Below are 22,933 nucleotides of genomic sequence, written 5' to 3'. Positions count from 1 at the left end.
CTTAGAATATTTGAGATTAATTCAAAGAAAGATTCCTTAAAATGACACAGAAAACATGTGATTTCATGCATGATAGATTGGAGGCTTTGCTGCTTTTTCTATAAAATACAGAAATATTATATACTAAAGTCATTTTTATGTATACTGCATTTATTTGATTAATGCAGCATACTGAGGAGTGAAAATACATCAGAATTACCAGGAAAAGCTTCCTCCTAGAAAGACGCACAAAGCACTAAAGTTAGTTTCCAATGGGAAGTGATAAAAGCCACGTTACATTAAGTACTTAAAATTAAACCAGACAAAGGACTGAAAGATGCATTGTATGGACGGATTTTACATTGTTAGGCAAGTTGACTAGATGACCTTTTCCATTTCTAATTTCTATGATTCTGTGACTTCGCAAGATACACTCCTCTACTGCTTATAAAATAGGAAATGTTACAATTATTAATCTATGTCATATGGAATTTTTATGCTATTTCTACAAGACAGACAATGGCAAGGGAACTATGAAAGACAAGTCAGCACAATGCCAAGTGAAATGAGGCATCTATACTGCACAGTCCAGCACAGCTCAGGGATACCCTTGCTGGCTACCTTTCTTTAATCAATCAAGTCAACCTTCCTGTAAAAAAAGGGTAGTTAATATTTCCAGTCTACCTACACCTATAGCTTCAGTTTATTTTCATTCTTGTCAATATGCGAAGTCAGAGAAAAAGGAGATGTACAGAGTTATGCAGTACAGGAGAGGCTCTCCTGTATTTCAAAGAAGAAGTGACAAATTTCTTTACCCTCACAAACTTCTTATTTGGAAACCTGTTTGTAATATATTGTAGGGCTATGGAATGTAGCTCTGTGGAAGCTACAAAAACTGCATCCCAAAAAAGGACAATGACTTAAGCATCAGTCATTCAGCTTCAAATTTTCTGTATTTTCTCCTCTTCCTTTACATTAGTGCAAAAAAGATTAGAATTACACAAAAGGAGTAGTTCTACAGAACACTCAAACAGGCGTTTAAGAACATGCTTAAATTCTACTTAAGGACATACTTAGTTTAAGAACAGGCACCTCACCCATTCTATTTGTAAGCTTGTAAAGAATATCTTTCAGAAAATTAGCAAACATACCAGATGCCAGGCTTTTGTTTGCAAGAGGATTTCACGACTGCATTCGTAATACAAAAAATAGCTGTTCTGAACAAATATAGCAGCAACTTCATTATCAAAGCACAAAAAGATACTGATAACAATTTTTTTTTTCATATAGTTACAGGAGCAACCTTTAAAGCTGAGAAGAATAAACACTTCTTTGATCATATATTTCATTGATCACTAGCAATCTTTAAGAATATCTTGGTTCCTTTAATCTATTACTTTAGCTCAGTGATCATAAACTTGTCTTCTTCTTTGTAACAGAAAACCTGTTCTTCAGATTCTCTGTTCATGCTCTGTCTTTTCTTTGAACTAAATTTATCAGAGCTCCATTGGCTCTGGCTATCTACACCGGGACATTCGTCTCATATTGAGACAGAAGAGACAGAACAGCCATGATTTCTTCATATCTGCTAACGGGAAAAAGTTTAATACAAGTTGATCACCTGCGGCCATGTCCCTGTGCAGCAAGTAGTGCTGATACTAACCAGCTACCCTTGCAGCTCTCTTCAGCTGATACACAGCATTGGATGAATATTTTTCAGTGACTATGTTTTTGACCCAAAATGCAATCTACGTGTTGCTACATACATTCAATATGAATTCTCTAACAGTTTTGTCCAGGAAAAAAAACACAGAGTGAGGGTATCAGTGTGGGGGGAGATGAGTTTTACATGTAGGTCATGAGAAACCAATTTCACTTCTATCTTGATTTAAACCTCTGCCTCCCATCAGAGGTAAGTTACTCAGTCAGGATAGTCCCAGCCACTCCTGCTGATGCTGTTCAATTTTGCTTACATAAACATACATCTACCAGAATAAAGATTAAAAGTTTTGCATCCCCAGCACTTGTCCCACCCTGCTAATGGATAGCTTTTCATCAGTACCTGCTGTTGTAGCTTTTCCGTTTTTCATGGAACAATTCACAGGAAGTTTGGGCATAACAATAACTTTCTAGCCTCTGGTTGTGACTCTCAGACTGAAGGAAGGGCACTTAGATTCCAGTCCTTACTTCAGCAAATGCTCGTTTGAGCAAAGTGGAAAGGTGTTGGCTGGAGAAAGTGACAGCACCACTAAAACGCACTGGTTAGAACATGCTTTGGGAAGTTGAAGAAGGAGGAATGAATTCCCTTAGGTGGGGAAATGCTCTCACATGAGTACGCCTACCTGAGTGAGTTACTGAAAGCAGCAACTCTGCTAATCCAAACCTTAGTCTTTGTTACTTTTCTCACAAAGACACAATTATGAAATGTTCCGTTTGAAATAAGTAAGTCTTTCAACTTGATGTGAAATACAACTTCTGTGCTTTCACTTTAATGAGAAAGGAAGCAAATATTTCATTTTAGTGTAATTGGACCATAACATTTATGTATTTATTGGTATGACTGCCACAGTAAAAAACCCACCCTTGTCCCCAGTGCCTATGATGAATTGACTCCTAAGTTTTTGGATAACCACACTGTTAAATTAGATACACAAAAAGAAATAGGAATGATCTAGGAATTAAATTATTGTGGATGATGTCTCAGATTTGATATTATGAAATAAAACTCACAAAAAACACCTGAGAGAGGATTTTCTTCTTTATATTTGCTTCCACATAATCAATGGAAATTTTAGTAAGAGCAGAGTCAAGTCAGTGTTCAGGGCTCCTTAAAAATCTCATATCTCTTTGCACACTAGAGCCTGGCTGGCAAAAGTAGTTTGAGTTCATAAGCATTTTTTCATGTAATTCAAATTAAGTTTAAAAAGGAATTCAGAAATAAAAGAGGTTTCTGACTGAATAAGGAGCTTTTTCTATATATGAAGGAATAAAGATGTTTTATGTATGTCATGTATATGCTTGTAATGTATTTTTAATAAATAATTTTCTTTTTTCTCTTTCCAAGGCCAGATCTTAAAATAAATGTTTAGGTCCCTCCATTCAATTAAAAAGTAGCTCCACATTGCCTTTCAGCAAATGCACAAACCCCTAAACTTTCATTCACATTTTTGTTCTTGCATTTGATTTCAACCAAGACATTAAATATATCCACTCATGGTGCAGATATTGAACAAGCCTTCCCTCTATACAAATACTGCAAGCTACTAGATACCTGTTTCTCTGTGAGGATGACACGGCCAAGGAGCTGATCTTCCAGCCCTTTCATAGTAACAGTAAAGTCAATCACAGTTGTTCTTGCACTAATTTCTGGAGTATAGGCAGGATTAGCCAATTTTGTTGTCATATAAAGGGTAAACCCCTTCATCAGATCTACCTCCTTGTCACCTACTTTCACCTGAAAATAAAACATATTACTCAATTTTCAAAAGCTGAATTCAAAAAAACAGTTATTTTATCCAGTGAAAAATAAATGAACTCTTTTTTTACATTTTCATTTACACTTTTTAAACTTTTTGCTTCAGGGGTAAAAAAAATCCAACCCCATGAGTTCACTACTCATCCTTCTAAGTGTTGCAAAGGTCGGAATCTCGGCAGTATCCAGACTACCAGATACCCAGCATCTGTCCTATTGTTTTTTAATTTCGTGTTCACAATTCATCTTACTTTGTGTGCTGAACCAGATTTTATGAAATTTTTTTCCAAGATGTTATCTAAAGCAGGATCAAGTTCCTCTCCAACATCTTCAATTAACAAAGGTCGGCCAAGGGACAGGCAGTCTTCTATATGACTTCTGAAGAACTTGTGGTTCATAGCTGTAACCTAGGAAGATTGGTTCACAATATAGCATGCATTTGCAAGCACATAGAAAACAGTATAAAATCTATTGCAACTTTCAAAAATTATACTCATCCTGGGATATCTACACAAATGATTACATTTTAGGGACCAACACTCACCTCTGCTGAAATGAATGGAAGTTTTCCTTTAAGCTTAACAGAATAGAAGATCACACTTCTTTATTCTTATCTAGTTATTTACTTATCTGCATATCTATCTAATCACTGTACTATCTTAATACCTTTTAAATATTAATGGATTTATGCTCAGAACACTAATGTGAAGTAGGGAAATATTTATAGGGTTCAGACAGAGAACCAGTGTTACATAGGAGGCCTGGTCTCACATCAGATGTTGAATTTCCAATTCAGTTCCTATTTCACAATATAAAGGCTTAAAATTGCTAAAAATCACATAGACTCCTTTTCATTTATTTAAATTTAATAAATTTAACATAAGCCTTTGAGATGATAATTGAATAGCATCTCCAGGCATCTGTTAAGCCATGGTTTTGGGGTGGGTTTTTTACCAGAAAAAAACTCAGGATACACAAGTTTTTAAAATAAATCCTTGTCTTGCAGACAGTGCTCTTTGAAAAAGGTATGATTAAAATATCTAGAGGCACATTACACAGTCTTAAAACAGTATTTTATTTAAAAATTAATACTATGTTCCACCACTCTGCACTTTTAGCTTTGTTATAATGTAAGCATATGTGTATCCACCAAACCAGCATGTTCCTACATTTTTAATCCACATGAAACTGAGGTATGAAGTTAGTGTCTTAGTGACCAACAATATAACCCTAACAAGACCATAGCAAATTACAATATCCCAGATGTAAAGGCATAATCTAAACATTTGAGTATTTAGACTCTTGACATAACTCTGTTCCTCCTGGACTTTACAGGGGGAGAACTCAGATTCTTCTAACACAGCTGACACCTGAGCCAGGATGTCTAAAAGCCCGTAACTGATTGAATTTTCATCAGGAAAGCTTCCTCTGCATTTAGAGGCTGCATCTGTGTGTATTCGAAGCCGTGTAAGTTTTGAGAATATTTTTATCACATGCATTTAATCATCAACATGCAGCCTAAATTTGGGCTTTGTGTTTGATATGCCTCAAAGATCACTAGACTTCCATTCTACCTCAGGCCACCATTCTTTTTCCAATTCCTCCCTTTTTCTTTTCCCTATTTTCCTCTTAAAATGCTTACCCTAAAATGTTATTGCCATGCAGCACCAACTGCCTGATCCTGTCTGGTCTTAATTTTGCAAGTCAGTTACTTCCCTCTATGTTTCTCTTTCTCTATCATAAGTAATTAAAAGATTCATCATAAAAATACATATGACATAACATATAATTCCAATTTGCTCTTGAAACTGTCTTTCTGGGAGATGACAAAGCAGTACAAGCTATTTCACCCTGATACAGATAGGTCATAGATTTTGCGTCAGTCTTGTTTTAATTTCTGCCTAACTGTATACAATAAACATCAGATTTAAATTACACATGGCCAAAGTATGATGACAGAAAAAATAGTTTGCATTGCTAACTATGATGTGAAATGACACAGACATAAAAAATACTAAACTATTTACCTGGAGTCCATTATTCTTTTCCTTATTTTTAATCCAGCTCTTTCCTTGACCTTGTGGATCAATCAGCAAAGGATATCTAGATGCTTTTGTGACAATGATGCCATTCTGAATTGAAAGGTCATCGTTCGGAAGTCCCTGGAGGTTCCATTCACCCACTGTAGCATTGTCAACAAGCATATCAGTAAGGTTCAGGTCCTAATAGAAAATATGTAATTACAAAATTAGTACCAGTTAGAGGAGTTATACTAAAATGTTTGATGGAAGGTTTTTCTTCTTATTCTGATCCTAATGCATGATAGAATGTATTTGGTAGTTATTGTTTATTGTTTCCTTTCTTTAAAGTTCGGTGCCTAAATCATTGAAGTTGGGCAATAATGAAGGTTGAGGCTTTGATGTCCATCAAAGAGTGTCGGAAAAACTCTGAAGCCAGTTCAATATCTAATGACAAGCTGATGTTGGTATTGGCAAGAGTATGTATATGAATACAGGATGGCTTGTGGAAGACTCAGAGAAGAAAGAGGAGATGTGCTATGGACCAATAATCATGAACTATTATGGAAAGTTATTGTTGCTATGGTCAGAATTCTTCCCAGCTCATATATTCTCCTACAGTTTGATTTGCACACGCCAACTAACCTGCTTTATTTTATTCACTATGAACAATGACTGGCCTCTCAAGAATGTGTATGTGAAGAAAACAGTGCTTAAAATCACAAACCCAGCTCTCCAAATTAGAAAAGTAGCCTAATAATGATGTGAGTTTAAAAAGAATAAAATTGAAGGTTTTTTTTTTTATTTGCTCCTTACATTTTTCACTCAAGAACTCCTATTTGTAAGCTTTCTCTACAAAAAACACGTTTAGAAAGAAAGAAAAAGCCTGCGACTCCTGCAAAAATCACATAATTCAGCATCTGAAGCCTAAAGCAAAATTTCAAAGACTGTGAGACTTGTGATACAATCATGAGAGTTAGTGATACCAGTGGTTGCAAGATTCAAAAGCTTTTTTAACCCCTTTGATTTTTTTACTACTCTGATTATTGAAGAATCTGAATGAAGCAACACAAACCATTCTCAGAAGACAGAGAAACTTTAAAAATCCAATTTCCATTTGTGAAAAGAACAGTAAAGCATTTAATAGCCAAAATTTTCAGCAATTGGAACCTAAACCCATATTTAGCTGCTTAAGCAGATGAGTAGGGTCTCAACAGCTTTGAATTTTTTCTTACTGCAGCAGGAAGTATCAGTCACTATGCAATTCTGAAACTAATTTAAGTGCCTAACTACACAGATAGATAGCTGATTTTAAACAGCTCTCTTTAAATTGTTATTCCTAAATGACTCATACACCCACAGCCAGTTAGTCTGTGACAAAGTAAGGCAGATGTCAAGACTTTTGCTTGAACTGCAAAGCTGCTTTCTTTCCTGTGGTGTGAAGTATCAAGAGAAGCCCATATGCTGTCTTTTGTGAGTACTTAATTCACTGGAAAAAATTAAAACTCTCTTCTATACACTAGCATTGAAATCATAATCCTGTCTTTAATGGCAACTATCTAAACAGAATGGTAATTATGGTTTGAAACTCGTTAATTATGGCATTCTGTGCCTACTCTGTCTATATGAAAAAAAAAAGGCAACACAGAAACAATCAAAAAGTATTCCTCAAATTTTGAAGGATGCAGCTGAGTAGTAATGTGGTCTGAACATCTTCACAGAGGCAGAATTTTAGTTCTTTGTGTCTTGCTTTCTAAGGACATTATACATCCAAGTTCTTATCCTTAAATGGTAAGAATCTTGACAGATATTCCCCAAGGTAAGTAGCTTTTTAAGAACATTTTGTACACTGAATTTGAGAGAGAGCCTCCCTGGCATGAATGTATGTAGGATAACTCCCATACCACACTGGTAAAGAATCTTGCCTGAGACTGCACTGCTACTGGTACTTTATTAATAAATCCATCCTGGCCTTACATATTACTTATCATCACGAGCTTTCAAAGAGCTTTGCTGGGCAAGTCAGAATCATTCATCTTTGTAAGTCACAGCATAAATTGGGCTGGGCTGTGAGGTTCCCTCTGTCAGGTCAACTTTAATCACTGTTACGAGAAGCATTATGCACCACCTAACGTAAAAAAAAAAAAAAGAATTCACAAGTAACTTCTATGAAATGAACTGCATGACAAACCTCTCATGCAAAGAGGTCTCCCTAATATAGGTTTTAAGTCTTAAATCCCCCAAGAACCTGAAAAGAAGATGCAGCAGGGATACTAATCTACCTTCAGCTGTTTCATAATGGTACAGCCACAGCTGTACACAGGTCCCTCACTTGCTCCCAGCACTCTCCAGCAGCACTTGCTCTATCAAAAGCTTTGACAGCTGAGGACAGGAGCCATTTGGGCTTAATGCCTCCACTCCTGTACTGAGAGTAAGAGAGACTCCCTGAACTATTTCTCCAACCTTTACTGCTGGAGAAAATGTACTCGGGTATTCACAAAACCAAGTGGAAGGCAACACGGACAGATTACTCAGAACGGCAGTTTTGATTATTATGGCCTAAATTCTGCCTTCCTTCAGCATGAATATGTCTTCCAGGTGCAAGGAAGAATAGTAGAGAGATCTCCTAACAGTGATGGAATAGGAGCAAGGCTGCTGCTGACCACGAGCAAAGCCTATGCACCAGAACAGCTGCCAGGTCCGTCACTCCTGAGGCAGATAGGGGTAAAAGGAAAGAACAAGATTCATGTAAAGGAACCTGCCCTGTATCATAGTCCCAGCATGGAAGTTGCTCACTTTAATAAAGGTAGTATATGATGTGGCAGGGAACTGAAGCTGCATGATGGGACCGTAGCTCCGCTGCATTTTAGGCCACCTCTGCCTGCACAGACTTAGGCCAATTGAGGAGAAGCTGTAATGTCAGACTCACTGAGAACAGCCTCACTGGTGACAAATGTACATAGATTTAAGAGCTTAGACTGGAGCAAGCTGAAGTGGCGTAAACCAAGTTTTACAAAGTCCAGATTTTGTTTAACTTAATCTTTTCAACAAGACACTTCAAATTAAACCAAATTAAATGGTGTGGGCACACAGCAGAGGGTATGACAGGAGGGTATTAATTGATAATACACGGCGGTGCAGAGGTGATATTTCCTGGTTCAAAATGTGCAATGGTCTTTTCTATAATTGGTTGTAAGAGTATTTTTACGTCAATTAAGAAGTGATCAAGCTACACTAAGAATAAAAGTGTGAAGCTTTAAAAAGGAAAAACTGTTTAGTTCCATTTTACAGATATTTCCTAGCAAATCTAGATTATTAAAATCTTGTATTTAAGTAATCCTAAATGAAAATAATGGAAATTTTTATTCCTAGACTAGTTTGTTTTGTTCAAAATTTAATGTATTAAGAACAGTAGGTTTAAGAATTTATGATGTAATATGTCAGAAGTACAAAATGTATGAAAAACCTTTCACTCAAATTCACCCTTTATATTCTAGATTTACAGTTCAGAGTGAAAAGTGGATATCGAGAGAGAGAAAAGATTTTTAATGGCAGCACACGAGGCTGTAGGTGGTAAAAGTGGAAATAGGTTAAATCTTGCTGGGTCCCTGGAAGTTGGTTGGGGCATAACTCCCACCCAACTCAGAAACAACAGACCAATCTCCTCCCCTCTGCACCATCCTGTGGGCCTAATTTGGGAGCTGCTGCTTCAGAGACCGCCTGGAAAACTATAGGGGCACAGCAATACCAAATGTGGGGTGGTATTCTCAACCACATATTCACAAGTTATTCCTTGTAAGGGGATACCTTAAAATGTTGAGGGAGACAGTTAGAATTGGTGTTTTCTTCAATATACATATTTTCCACTTCCAGTAAATGCTTGATGTGGCTGATTTGTTTGACTCTATGACTGAAATTATGGACACAACATGGCATTTGCAAAAAACCACCAACTATGGGGGAAAACTGTGACTACCTGATGGAACCCCTTATGATAAGGTAAATGTATTCTAAGCTGGTAAATTTTACTTCTTTTCTCATATTATGCAATTTTCTCCCAGGGCAGCTGACTTCAGACAGCATCTCTGTCTCTCAGACTTGCCAGAGCGATGGCCTATATACCAATCTTGCAATGCATGACGGTACAAAGAGAATCTTCAAACACATTTTTTTAGAAGCTCAGTTGTCAACTGTTCAGATTTTTTATTTATTAAAAATTTGATGGAATGTGACAGCCTGTAAATAATCTACCAATCATGTACTTTTCTGGAACAGAATGCTCTGAACATTATTCCTCTGCAAGGCAAAGAGTAAGGTCAGGACAGAGTGTGAACACTTACATTACTGTATGGAATCTTGCTGTTGTCCATCTCTTTCTTCCACAATTGGAGCAGCAAATTCCTGTACTCTTGATTGAAAGGTCCAGAGTAAGAGAGAAATCCAGTGGCCAGAAGAACATTCCCCACTAAATGAATAATTTGATTTTGAAAGTTTTTGCTGCTTGCTGTCCAACGAAGCTGTATGTAAAATATTATAAAGAAGTTAGATTAAGCAGGCACAAAACCAACATGAACATCTAACTTAAGAATTTATCTCTTTCTGGTAAATAATTGTTTGGCTTTAAATCCTTCTTTTCAGAAGTAGGAGTTTGCTTGGAAGAGATGGCAACCACCTGACCAAGTGGAGAAAAAGCATCTTTGCCAACAAGCTGGCCAAAATGGTAAGAAGTGTTTCAAAGGAGGAACAAAGTGGGAGGGACAGGATGTGAGGAAGTGGAGGACCGGGTTGGCAAATAAAATACGTAGGATGATATAAACAGTAGGGACCTTGTAATCAATAAAACAGGGCTAATGGAGGACCACTCCAAGCATATCCACCTAAACAAAGAAGTGCCTACCAGACAGAACGATGGGGATGGATAGCTTTCATACTGTTTCTGGGAAACTAGCACAGCTGGGCACCTCTCTGAAGCGCTTGTGCACTAATGTGCACAGCGTGGAGAACAAACAAGGAATTACAGGTCTGCATGTGGTTGCAAAGTCATGATCTCATGGGGATCATGTGGACATGGTGGGAAGGCTTCCACAACTGGAGTGTTGCAACAGGTATGTACAGGCTTGTTAGGAAGGATAGGCTGGGAAGGTGAGGAGGGGAGTTTTCTTTTATGTGACAGAGTAGCTGGAATGCGTGGAGCTCTGCATCTGAGACTCTGGGATGGACAATGAGCCAGTTGAGAGCTTATTGGTTAGGATTAGAGGGCAGACCAACATGGGTGATGTTATGCCTGTCTGTTACAGACAACGTGATCAGGAAGAAGATGAGGTCTTTTTCAGACAATGGGAAGAAACCTTGCGTTTACAGGCCCTGGTCTACACAGGGGACTTTAACCACTCTGATATCTTCTGGAGGGACAACACAGCAAGACACAAGCAATCCAGGACACAAGCAATCCAGGACATTTTAAGGAGTGCACTGACAAAAAATTCTTGGCACAGGTAACCGAGGATCTAATGAGGGAAGGCGGTTTGCTGAACCTCAGACTTGCAAAGAAGAAATAACTGGTCAGGGATGCAAAGGTTGGGGGCAGCCTTGACTGAGAGAATTGAGATCATTTAGCCTTGAGAACAGACAGCTCGGGGCAATTTTATCAATGTGTACAAATACCTGACAGGAGGGTGTAAAGATGATGGTGCCGGACTCTTTTCAGTGGTACCCAGAGAAAGGACAAGGGGCAATGGGCACAAATTGAAATACAAGAAATTCCAATTAAATACACAAAGAAACTTTTTTACTGTGAGAGTAGTCAAGGACTGGAATAGGTTGTCAAGAGAGGTTGTGGAGTCTTCGTCTTTGGAGATATTAAAAACGCAACTGGACAATGCCCTAAGCAACCTGCTCTATTTGACCTTGCTTTGAGTCGGGGGGGTGGAGTGGGTGGGTTGGGTGATCTCCAGATCTCAATTATTATTCCATGATTCTGTGATTTTCTGAATATTATGTTTGAGTTTTACTTATTCCTTTCTCTCCAGATTTCTGTTCCCTTCCAATCACTCTGCACGCAATCTTGGTCAGGACCTACATGTTTTAAATTTAGAAAATACACATTTAACCCAGTGTCAGTTTTGCCCAAGGCTTCAAGTGCCATATATAGTCTTTTAATTTTTTGTCTGAGTTTTCAAAAGTAGAATGGAATAACAGCTCTTAAAAGACCTCATGGCACAAGGCTTCAGAAAACCCACAATAAGGCACTGTAACTTCCTATTTTGGTGTTGCTCTTAAATTTAGAAGTTCACTGAAAAATATGATAAAGCTTCTAACATTTTTGACTGATATATTTTGAAGTACAGCTATGCAAACAAATGCTGAAGTCCTGGCCTCACAGGACGCAATGGTTGAAGTCAAAGCCCTCATCAATTTTGACTCTGTGTGAAATCAACCAAGGAATTATCAAAGCAAATAATCAGATGAGAAAAAAGAGTATCCTACTTCCTCTAGAAACCTTCAGGCTGAAGCCAGAAAAATCTGCATAGGAAAGGTAATTTTCACGCTCAGTGCAGAGGATAACGATTAGCCCATAATTCTGTAAAAGGCTCCAGCAGAAATCTGAACTTCAAATATAATTCAGGAAATTATTCAAGCTTCAAATTCCTATTCTTGTATACTTGGTGAGAAAAAGAGAGTAATCCTTCTTTTAAATATTTTAGGGCAATTATTTAGGTTAAGCCTAATTCCTCTTCTTTCTAAAGCTAAAAGGAATTTGGCTCCTTGGCTTTAAATCTGAACTTTATCCCAATACGAGCTGTAATATATGACATAAATCTTCATAGAAGAATTAAGTTAACACAATAAATTGTTTTACTTTGTTAGATACATTAAGTTCAAGCAAAAAACATACATATAACTAAAATAAAGTGTCATATGATATCGAGATGTCACCATGCTTTGAATTTCTTGAGCACTACTAATGATCATTATGGACTATTTTCAAAACTGAGCACCTGCTTTGTGTTGGAAACCTACTCATATGTGCTAGTACCTTTTCTCCACCTAATCCTTCAATCAAAGCTGTGGCATTGTTCATCTTCCTTCTGCACGCCTCAGCATCATCAAGTAAGGCCTGCTTCTCTTTCATAGCAGTATCATACATGGCTTGTACTTGATCCAGTTCCATTTGCTTCTCATCCAGCTGAATTTGTGCATTATTCAGTTCCGTTTGGGCAGCTGCAAGTCTTCCCTCTTGCAAGCCTAAATTTGCCTATAAACATTTAAAAGTAAAGAGTAGTTAATACCTATTATTTGGCAAGAGCAAATGACATTCATTTAATGGCACATATTGTACTGTATTGGGTACTTTTTGAAATAATACATGTTTAAGATGACAACAGGTTTTTTCCTTTTTTACTTTTCAACCTAAAACTGGAACACAAGCATAACATTATTCAATGCAATCTTAAAATGTTTTAATAATATTTTCAGAATGATCTATCGATCACACAATGATCAATGATTTGAAATCACAATACACTTGAAATAGCTGTATACTAGATATATGAGGCAGCCCACACAATGTTTTCTGTAATATATTCAAAAGTGCAAAAGAAAATTAAGATTGTTCTCATGGATGATAAAATAATAATAATGATAACGGAAGCTACTCTTCTGCTCTCTTTTCCCATCAATTACTTCTACACTAAAAATATAACCAAAGCATTTTTTGCTCCTCTGGAAACGAAAACTCTAGAGACTTTTCTCACATCTCTATATAAATTTGAATGATGAGTTGCCAGTCATTTAAATGTGGCCTCTTAACTTGTATATTCCTAATGGGGGTGGGGGGGAGAAGTATTCTGTGAATTCAGAATGTGTTTCCAAATATATGTTTGCAAAGGATTAGAGACTGACAAAGTTCTTATGAAATTCATGCGAACAGATAAAGGTTGCTTCCATTTACCCTGAGTATTTAAAACACTTGTTTAAATATCATGTATCTTATTTCTATTTTTTCTGCTATAAGAGTTATGAAGATGGAAGCCAAGAATCTGTAAAAACTGTTTTATTACAAATATGAAACTTGATACTCACATTACATCACACCAGAAGAGTAACAGTACAAGGAATCTCTGGGATGATTCTTAGTAAACAGTATAGCTGTGGGCTGGGTTTTTACATTAGGTCTTGACTAAAAATGTAGATTTAATTCCTATCAAAATATGCTAAAATCAGCAAATTCTTCTTGCTTTGCATAGGAAAAAACAACAAAAAAAGAGAGGAGCCAAGATCACATTTTGAGATCTAGGCATGATAAAAAATGCAGCATGAAGTCTGGTGGATTTCAAAAGATAGGTCTGTGAGCAGGGAATTAGAGAAGCATATATGTACTAATCAACAAAGTAGTACTGCTTTACGAGTTACACATCTAGAGAATAGCACTGTCAGCAAAAAAATTGTTTACTATAGCCACTGTGTCTGTTGACAGATCCTAGAGATAAACAAATATTTTATAATGGAGATAAGCCAGTGAAATGGCTGCTCATAAAATCTTCATCCTGTAAGAATGCTGAAATATTTTTACTCCACTCTTTATGAAAGAACACATTAAACAGCATCTCCTAGAGATAAACGCTGTTAAATCAGTGAGTCTTGTTAAGACTCAGCTAAGCAGATTTCAGAATCACTGCCGTTATTTTTTAGTGAATCTTGGACTATAAGGAAAAGTTTAAAGAGTCGAGGAGTTTTGAGTAGGTGATGCAGTGTTACCGTGTCCTGCACCAGGGGAGAGGTGGGGAGAGCGAGGTAAGGGAGAGAGAGCGAGAGTGCAGGGCTCTTTCTGGATCTTAACAAGAGAGGTCTGACAACAAATGGCTTAATAAGATAACTGCTTTAAAAAGATCCATAATAAGAAGAGGAACACAGATAGTGAGTAAATCTTACATCCCTTCAGATGCTGGGCACCCCACATTCACGCAGCATCAGACAGAGCCTGGATAGATTTTCTTGTGGCATGCTGCGCAGAGCAGATCCTGTCCATGGAGAGAAAACTCTCCCTTTTGGTCACTCAAGCTATTGTAAACACCTCTTATTATTCTATCTTATTAAAGCAGTTACCTTATTAAGCCATCTGTTGTCAGGTCTTACTGAGCTCCAGAAAGAGCCCTGCACCAGCCTTCTCTCTCCTACCTCACCCCTGCACCCCCTTCCCCAGTGCAGAGCATCCTCTTATGCTTAAACTCTGTGAGGGCTAAAAATGGGAGTAAAACAAAGTTATGACATATTGTTTCAACCCCCAGCTGACAAATAGTGAGATTACACTGGGAACAAGATCCTTGGAGAGCTGGGAAGAACAGCCTAGGCAGAACAGCTGGAATAACAGAGAACTTACACCTGGCTGTGTGGATTCATATTTCACCTTGACATTTATCAAGGCAGGATGTGAGCCTCAATGCAAAAGAATGGCCATGTGAATTCCCAATACATATGAACAATGATGCCTTGTAAATATGAAAAACAGACCTCTGTGCAGCAATAAACTACCCAGAAAGGTGCAAAAGACTGATAAAACAGACCTCCCAGTTCTTAAAAGCTCTTAAAAGGCTACCAGCTTTGAAGATGTAGGGACAATGAAAAAATATTTCAGATGAGTACTGAAAAAATATATTGTACTCTAACATGAAAAAAAACCCCAAAATTATTTACTCAAGACTTTACAGTATCTCTAGAAGATGACTAATAATAAAAAATTATTTTACAGACAATCTAACCGAAGTTTTCAGCCAATTTTAGGGTAATCATAACAAAGTAGTAATACATTTTGGTATTAGTTTGATTTGTAGGCTGCTTAATCATATGTGATGAATAATGGTTGGTTGCACAAGAATGACTGCTAACACACCAGGATGACCAATCTATGTAATTCCCAAAGGCAGAAAGACTAGTTGTTTCAGATTACCCTATGAAATTATCACTATTTGCTCTCTCCCTGTCTTTCTTTCCAACTCCATTTTTCAAAATTACATGGGTACAAACACTGCTTTTGTATTGACATCACTGGCAGCTTGGCTGGCAGCTTCCTGTGCAGAGCTTTGCCATGAGAGCAGGAGGCAAGTTCCGCTGCCAAGGAGAATCTTCTGCACAAGAAGGCTATTACAGTCACAAGCAGCTTCATACAAAGATTTCCAGCCAGTTACAGGCAGGAAGGAAATGTGTCTCCCAACCACAAAGAACCACTGTGGCCTTCCTAATTTTAGTGGCATTGCTATGTGAACAAGCTTCACACCCTTCACTTCATCCCTCTGAGCCACGCAGCAAAGCAAGGATTCACAATTTGTTCCAGTTCAATGCAATGTGAAAGCCTGAATAAATGGATTTTACGTGAATGAATCATGAGGATTCGAGACATGAGATCCACACTCTTATATGCGCTCCTGGAGAGGGGGGCTACACTGAAACATGCCTAGGCTTGCGTGAGAGCAGCAGCTTCAGCCTTTTCTTGCCATTGGCGTTGTGGGGAACCACACAGACAATCCTCTCACCATCTGCTCCAGCCAGTGCCTCTACCTGCTCTCTGCATCTGTCTGCACGGGGCAAGTATGGAGACAGTATCTGTCCCAACAAGGGCCACAGACTAAATTGTAAAGCAGCTATTTTGCCTTCTTCCGAGATGCCCTCAGAGAGGACTTCATAGCAGGTGGTGAGATGATCCTGTCCCTTTTAACTTTTTGCATTCCACATAAAACCAGGACAATTAAACACGTAATTACAGTCCATATTAAATTAAACATGCCCAGGACCTTTCTCTGGCACTGAGGTTAACTAGCATAAAACAGCTAACATTAAGCTCTCCCAGCCTCTAAAACAGTGCATGCAAACAGCCTCGTGGAAATGGCCCTCAGACCAAGCTAGTTCCTGAAAGGTGCCCAGAGATTGCTGAGAAAATGCTGCTTAGCCAAGACCAAATTCACACTAGGGATCATTCTAACAATTTAACAGTGCAGATGATCATTTTCCAATGTCTAGAAAAATTCCCTAGTACTGTTTAATTTATTAGTATTGACATAGCCATAAGTTTCTCGTTGATTCATTGCAAACTCAATTTTGCAAAGCACCGAGTATTTCTGGCCCTGATCCAAGAAGGCATTTAAATAAAAATGCCTTCTCCGATAAAAAAAATCACACCATTTAATGCTATCCCCGCTCTTGAATGGAACGCCCAGACCAACCCCAGATCACTCTGAAGAGCAGCTGTTGCTCAGTAAATTCAGGAAATATTACTAGAAATAGGAGAACCCATAAGAAAAAAAGCAGCTGAAACTTTATAGTTCACCACAGGTGATTTGGAGCTTTCCTAGCATCTCTCTTGTTTCAGGAATTTTAGCTTTCCAAGTTCACTGTTCTTACAGCCCATTGAGCACTCCCTACTGCTGGACCAGGCCAGAAGGCTTCTTGCACTTGGACACTGTCACTCTGCTCATGAGCCTCAGTGGATGTGCTGGGTGACCACCTTTGCCTTTTGCTTCAGTCCTGTCCTGGGCACATGGCATCTGACTGACAACTCTTCATGGAAATGCAATCTCAAGCTGCCTCTGTCCCAGATCACTGCAGATTTTTCACATAGACACTCCATTCGTTTTGTATCAACTTTCTTAGAGCCTCAATATCATGGTAAGTTTGAATTCATCGTTATTTAGGGAAACATTATAAGACAGGCAAACTCATATACAGATTTTGCAGACATTCCAAAAACAATGTTTTCCCTTCACCAATCTAAAAAAATTATACACATATACAAATGTATACATATATCCATATATGTACATTTGTACACATGCAAACAGATCCATGCAGAGTGACATTAATAAAATCTTGGTCTCAATTTCTTTGCTATCGCTGACCATGCTTTGGGATTAAAACAACCTTTGACAGGCATAGAGATCATGCCTCTTATCTGGTTTTCACAGCCTCTGCTAGCTACTGAAAGATTCTCCATTTTTTCTGTTCATAGAATCATAGAATCATTAAGGTTGGAAAAGACCTCTAAGATCATCGAGTCCAACCGTCAAGCCAACACCACCATGCCCACTAAACCATGTCCCTAAGTTCAGTTACATGTCCTGACTTCAATCTGTTTTGCTAGGTGATCTTCGCCCCCCAGAGTATATGCTTTCCTTCCACAGTTACTGTGGGCCTTGAATTCAGACCTGAATGCTTGTTTTCCTGCCCAGTGGACATCACCTTGACAAGGACACACTTATTTAAATGGATGACCATCAAATTTTAACACTCCTTGACTGTTACCTCTTCCTCAGGTGGAAGATTTCCTCTTATTGCCTGCTATGGTTTTTAGTTCAGCATGGAGACAAGTGAAAACAGAAAGGGCAATAAAGTCCTATATTTAAAACTGAGTTCAATATCAAGCAGAATTTATAAACTGTAGACAAACTTCCCTTGATCATCGTAACAGCCTAAAAAGAACTTAATTAAAATCACTGGAGACATCTCTAAAGGAAATTATACCCCTATACACAGTATTTTAATTGGAGGCTAACAGAATCACAGCAAAAGTCAGGGCTTCTTCATTCTGCTATTATATTCTTCAACTAACGGATAAATAGCAGATGGTGTTTCAGAAATATCAGGTTAATCCAGCAGGCTTGTTTACTAGGTAACAAGCTAGAGAGAAGTGGCTCACCGTTGTGCTGAAGGTTTATAGGAAAGTAGCGCACACATGGTGATCACTGTATGATAAGCAACTACACAGCATTGTATTTGCAGGCAACATTTGGTTATACTTTCTGTGTTTGATTCTAACTAATGACCCTTAGGCTGCAGGCCACATATCTAAAGAATGTAGATATCCATTTCTAGGAATGAGTTAATTTTTGCACACTATATTTACTAAAATATAAGTCACTATTAATTAGTTTTCACAAGTTATCACATTTAAGATAAATGAGGCATTGAATCTCAGTTAAGATGCAATTTAAAAATATACTGGATGGATTTTGCAGGTGTTGAAGGGGGTTTATCTCCTAGAACAGCAGTTAGGATAAAGCAGCTTGATTAATTCATTCAGTAAAACTGCTTTTAGCACTGGATGATTTAGCCTGTGCTAGTACTTTATGCAGTTTAATTGTACATTTATTTTCAATTATTTTCTTAGCATCACTCCAGTGCTTCCTGCAATATCTCCTACATACTTTAAACACTTCCTCCATCTGTCATCTTCAGCTTTAAAATATTTGTGACTGTTGCTATACCTGACAATAGGCACCACTTTGCCAAGAAATGCATGCTCAGTTTTTTATCAGCTACAGCATGACAAGAATGAATACTTGAATACAAAGTTAAATTTATACGTAATCTTAAGTCATATATATTCAAATAAAAACTGCAAGAGCACTTTTGCAGCTTTCAGAGTTGCATCTGTATATAAAGCCACTATTTCCTCTAGGTCTTACTCTCTTTTATAGCTTTCAATAGCCACATTTCAAATCCTGTTTTCATTAGTGAACATCCCATTATTTGAAAAGGGAATTGCTACTTATATATCACAGAAATGTAGTCTTCTCTATCAGTTACTTGAATCAAAAATATCACGCTTTTAACGAGTTTGAATCAGATCTGTCTAGATATACTAAAAGAATATGCCAAGAGTTTTGAATATACCATTGATATGGTGGCTTATACAATAGGAGACTGAACATAAGTACAGTGGAAGCATAAGCAATTGAATGTATTTCTTCAGAAAAGAGCCATAAAATCCCCTGTAGAAGCAATGATTATAAATCACTATATAAATATTCAAAGTCCTTTTTTTTCAATATGCTCATAAATGAAACATTTCCAAGACAATAAAGCTATCTGTTGGAATGCAGACAATGGTAGCTGATCCCTTTCTGCTGTAGTTCAATGTTACAACAGAATTCTATGCCAGGTGACTACTTACTTTATTGTATATACACTCACATGTAGCAGTTTGACACTCCAAAGTTTTCTTTGGAGAACTGAATTCCAGCTAAATTCATTAAAGAATATTTCTGTGCCAAGAACGGTCTCTCCTCTCCCAGATTCTACCAAGACCACAATGAGCAGGACTGAGGAGAAGTTTTCTTGAAACCGTTGTGACTGGCACCCAGTCCGAGAGCAGAGACAGTATTGGTATCTCCCACTTGCAGGTAGCCAGGCTCTATAAAGAACTTGTGTACTAAGGCTCCCATGGAAAACTGACTGTGTTCACACAAGTAACAACTGTTCTACAGGGTAGCTGTGTAAGGGGAAAAAACTGCCAGGACATATTTAACCTCTGTGTGCTTGACTTCACAAATGGATGTGAAGAAACAAGAATCTCTTGTAACTCGTGATCTTTTTTAGCCAAAATAACGTGGCACTTTTTCCACTCAACTACAGTCATCCCTCAGAAAAACAAGTAATATGAAATACCTTAAGAGGAAGAACTTCTTTATTAATACTGTAGAAGTAAGCCATTGCTTGTGTCCATGAGCAAAGACCTGCGACATTTCCACACACTTTTTTAGCAGTCTCAAGATTATAATCCTCCATATCCAAATAAGGCTCTAAAAGCTCCACAGTTTCTCCTGTAATTGAGTCCTAGTCAATGGAAAGGAAAAAATACATTTTTTCAATGGATTTTAGAATAAAGTCTGCTTCACAGAAACATTTTTCTTTTTAAAAACATGGTGCTACCACTTCTTACAGAAGAAATGAACAAAACAACACTGTTGCCTTTCAGTCTTATAAAGGACAGAAGATTAGCTGGTTTTTGTGAACTCAGGTGAAAATAGCTCCTACTTCCATTGCAACAGATTGACTTGAGTTTGCATTTAATATCCTTATTTGACCCATAAGATTTACAGACATTACTTGTACTCATAGCTCCATGACAACTTAAGCTGATCTAAGTTATTACTGTTACAGCACTGTACTTTCTTTCCTCTCCCCCTCAACCAGGTGTTCTTGCCCCATCTTTAATACCATCACCAATGCTCAGTGAGCTAGTTTGGAAGCTAATATGACAGAAATCTAAGTCAGCAAACTAGTGATTAATTTTCTTCTAGGCTAGTTCCCTGAACAAGCTCACCATGGCATTGGACAGGCACCAGTGTGAACACAGCTAAGGGAGTCAAACATGCAGCTTTAGGAAGGAAAAGGGTGCAGCTGCAAGGCACTGACTTCACTTCACTGAAGCTAACCCTTTTCCTTAATCGTAAAAGAGATTTCTTTCAGCTATTCACTTCATTATTCTAATCTCAGATTTTTTCCCCCCTTCACAATCTATTGAGAACAGGAAAAGCCAGATCGTTGATGATGGTGGTTAATCTATAATTAAGTGTCAGAAGAAAATAGAATTCATCTCCTTAAGCAATGTAGAGAGTAGAAGAGCTTATACAGGGTAACAATAGTTGCTTAACAATAGAGGCATTAAGAATCTTCCTTTTTTTGGCAATGTATTAATGCCTTTCTTTTAATGCATCTGAAAATCATCCTCCATTCATACTGTCAAGCAATATGCCCTTTTCCTGCTTTTCTCATAGCAGAAAGGACTGTCTTGTACTTGTTTGATCCCTAGCTACTATAATAACAAAGACATTCATTATATTATTCCTAAGATCAGACATGGTAATGTTTTCACTATGAGCATCTGCTAAAATGTAAAGTAGTGCTGGACAAACATTTTGACTTTTTCATTCTCCTACTCAAAATTATGAGCTAGCAAGCTGGCAAAGGTGAAACAAAGACCAATCAGCAGTGGCCTAAATGTCTGTTCAAGACCTTGAAAAATGTCATGCTTTTCCTTCTAAGTAATGAATTTTAAACCCAAGGAACTAGTTCATCCACTAATCTTCCTTGCCTAAAAAAAATTAGGAAAGAACAAAAATCTCACAAACAAGTAAGCAGTGTAGTCTACTCGGAACTCCAGACACAAAGAGCTTTCTTCTCATATATACTCAATCTTAGAAACAAGAAATGAGGCAGGTGGACAGCATGTGAAGTACCTCATTCATTACTTCCTTCTAAGTAATGAATTTTAAACCCAAGGAACTAGTTCATCCACTAATCTTCCTTGCCTAAAAAAATTAGGAAAGAACAAAAATCTCACAAACAAGTAAGCAGTGTAGTCTACTCAGAACTCCAGACACAAAGAGCTTTCTTCTCATATATACTCAATCTTAGAAACAAGAAATGAGGCAGGTGGACAGCATGTGAAGTACCTCATCAGGGATAGAAGTAGTCTAGTGTTCTTCACCACATTCATCAGTACGACTTCCTGCAAGAACTCGGTCCCACAGAGGTTGTTCTGATTCCTCTGAGTAAAGTTAAATGTGTTGCAAACCACCAGCAGGAACACATACACTATTAATAAGTGCCAAAACTGGAAGCCTCATTAGAAAGAAGCTTGAATAAGGAGTGCATAATTAGTCCCCATTATCTTTAAACTCATTTCCTCTTTCTGTTTAGTGAAGATGGCACTTGGAAAAGTGACCAGATGGACAGCCCCAGGAAGAGACTGTCTACAGAGGCAGTGCAAGTTTCCACGTGGTACCTTGTCAATATGGCTCACTGGGAGAAATGGCTCCTGGGGATAGTGAGAATCATGGTTTCAAGCCTCATCTGCACAACAAAAACACTCCAGTAGCTTAGAAAAGGCATCAGCAAAACTGACAGCTGAAGCAGATTAAAAAATCAGTGTACAAATGAAAGACTATGTTCTGCAATGTTGCAGAACACCCAGTTTTTGCCAAAACCTGCTTGGTTTTCTGGATTTTAAAGTTGGGCCATGATTCTGTCATTCCATAGTCCAGCCTAGCTCTTTTTCCGGTCCAGCTACCTGTGACATCTTTCTTCTCTTCCCTGCAGAGAAATTTCCCTTGTCTCACAGTCCAGGGAATCTTGCTGTAAATGGACAAATTTCTGTCCTGACAGAAATAACAACCTCTGTTTGCTTTTATTTTTCTTACAGTTGATACTAAGGTTCTCAGTTCATTCTGCATTTCACTACTTTTCTAGTGAAAGAACGCCAAAAGTTCCCAAATATCTCAGTATTTTTCCTGACAGGAAGATCTTTTCTTCTGTATTTCCTCCTAGCTCCCCACCAAACAATTCTGGAGATGGAGTTCTAGAGTGCCTTATATGCAAACAGGCCTGGCAGCACTGGAGATGGTGAGCCATTTGAAAAATCAAAAGTGAGTCCTTTTAAGGCAAATTCCTACTGAGAAGCAGGAACTGCCTGAATAAAGATAGCACTAAGCTTCTCAAGATCTGATCTAGTGCTTGGAATACTTGTGTCTGCCATCAAAACTGTGTCGCCCAAGAGAAAGATTACTGAAATAATGAACCATAAAAATGGAGAGAAATACAGTCACGAAGGTATCTACAACTATAGGTACACAAAAGCCTCACCTGTTTCAAACCACCTTTGAAGGTAGAAGACACTTTCAAATGATCTCTA

General features: G+C 37.8%; 1 protein-coding gene across 1 annotated transcript in view; it reads right to left on the bottom strand.

The window, feature by feature from the left end:
• LOC142078944 (dynein axonemal heavy chain 5-like) overlaps nt 1-22,933 on the bottom strand; it is a 174,753-nt gene that overhangs the window by 47,783 nt on the left and 104,037 nt on the right. The window contains exons 59-64 of the mRNA XM_075142294.1: nt 19,906-20,073; nt 12,506-12,724; nt 9,810-9,986; nt 5,479-5,673; nt 3,703-3,858; nt 3,251-3,433 (exon numbers count right to left, since the gene is read on the bottom strand). Of these exons, the coding sequence (XP_074998395.1) occupies nt 3,251-3,433; nt 3,703-3,858; nt 5,479-5,673; nt 9,810-9,986; nt 12,506-12,724; nt 19,906-20,073 (1,098 nt within the window). The remainder of the gene's footprint in view (nt 1-3,250; nt 3,434-3,702; nt 3,859-5,478; nt 5,674-9,809; nt 9,987-12,505; nt 12,725-19,905; nt 20,074-22,933) is intronic.

The sequence above is a fragment of the Calonectris borealis genome, chromosome 2, assembly GCF_964195595.1.
Source record: "Calonectris borealis chromosome 2, bCalBor7.hap1.2, whole genome shotgun sequence".
In the NCBI taxonomy this organism is placed as follows: domain Eukaryota; kingdom Metazoa; phylum Chordata; class Aves; order Procellariiformes; family Procellariidae; genus Calonectris; species Calonectris borealis.
This window is presented reverse-complemented; position numbering and strand designations above follow the sequence as displayed.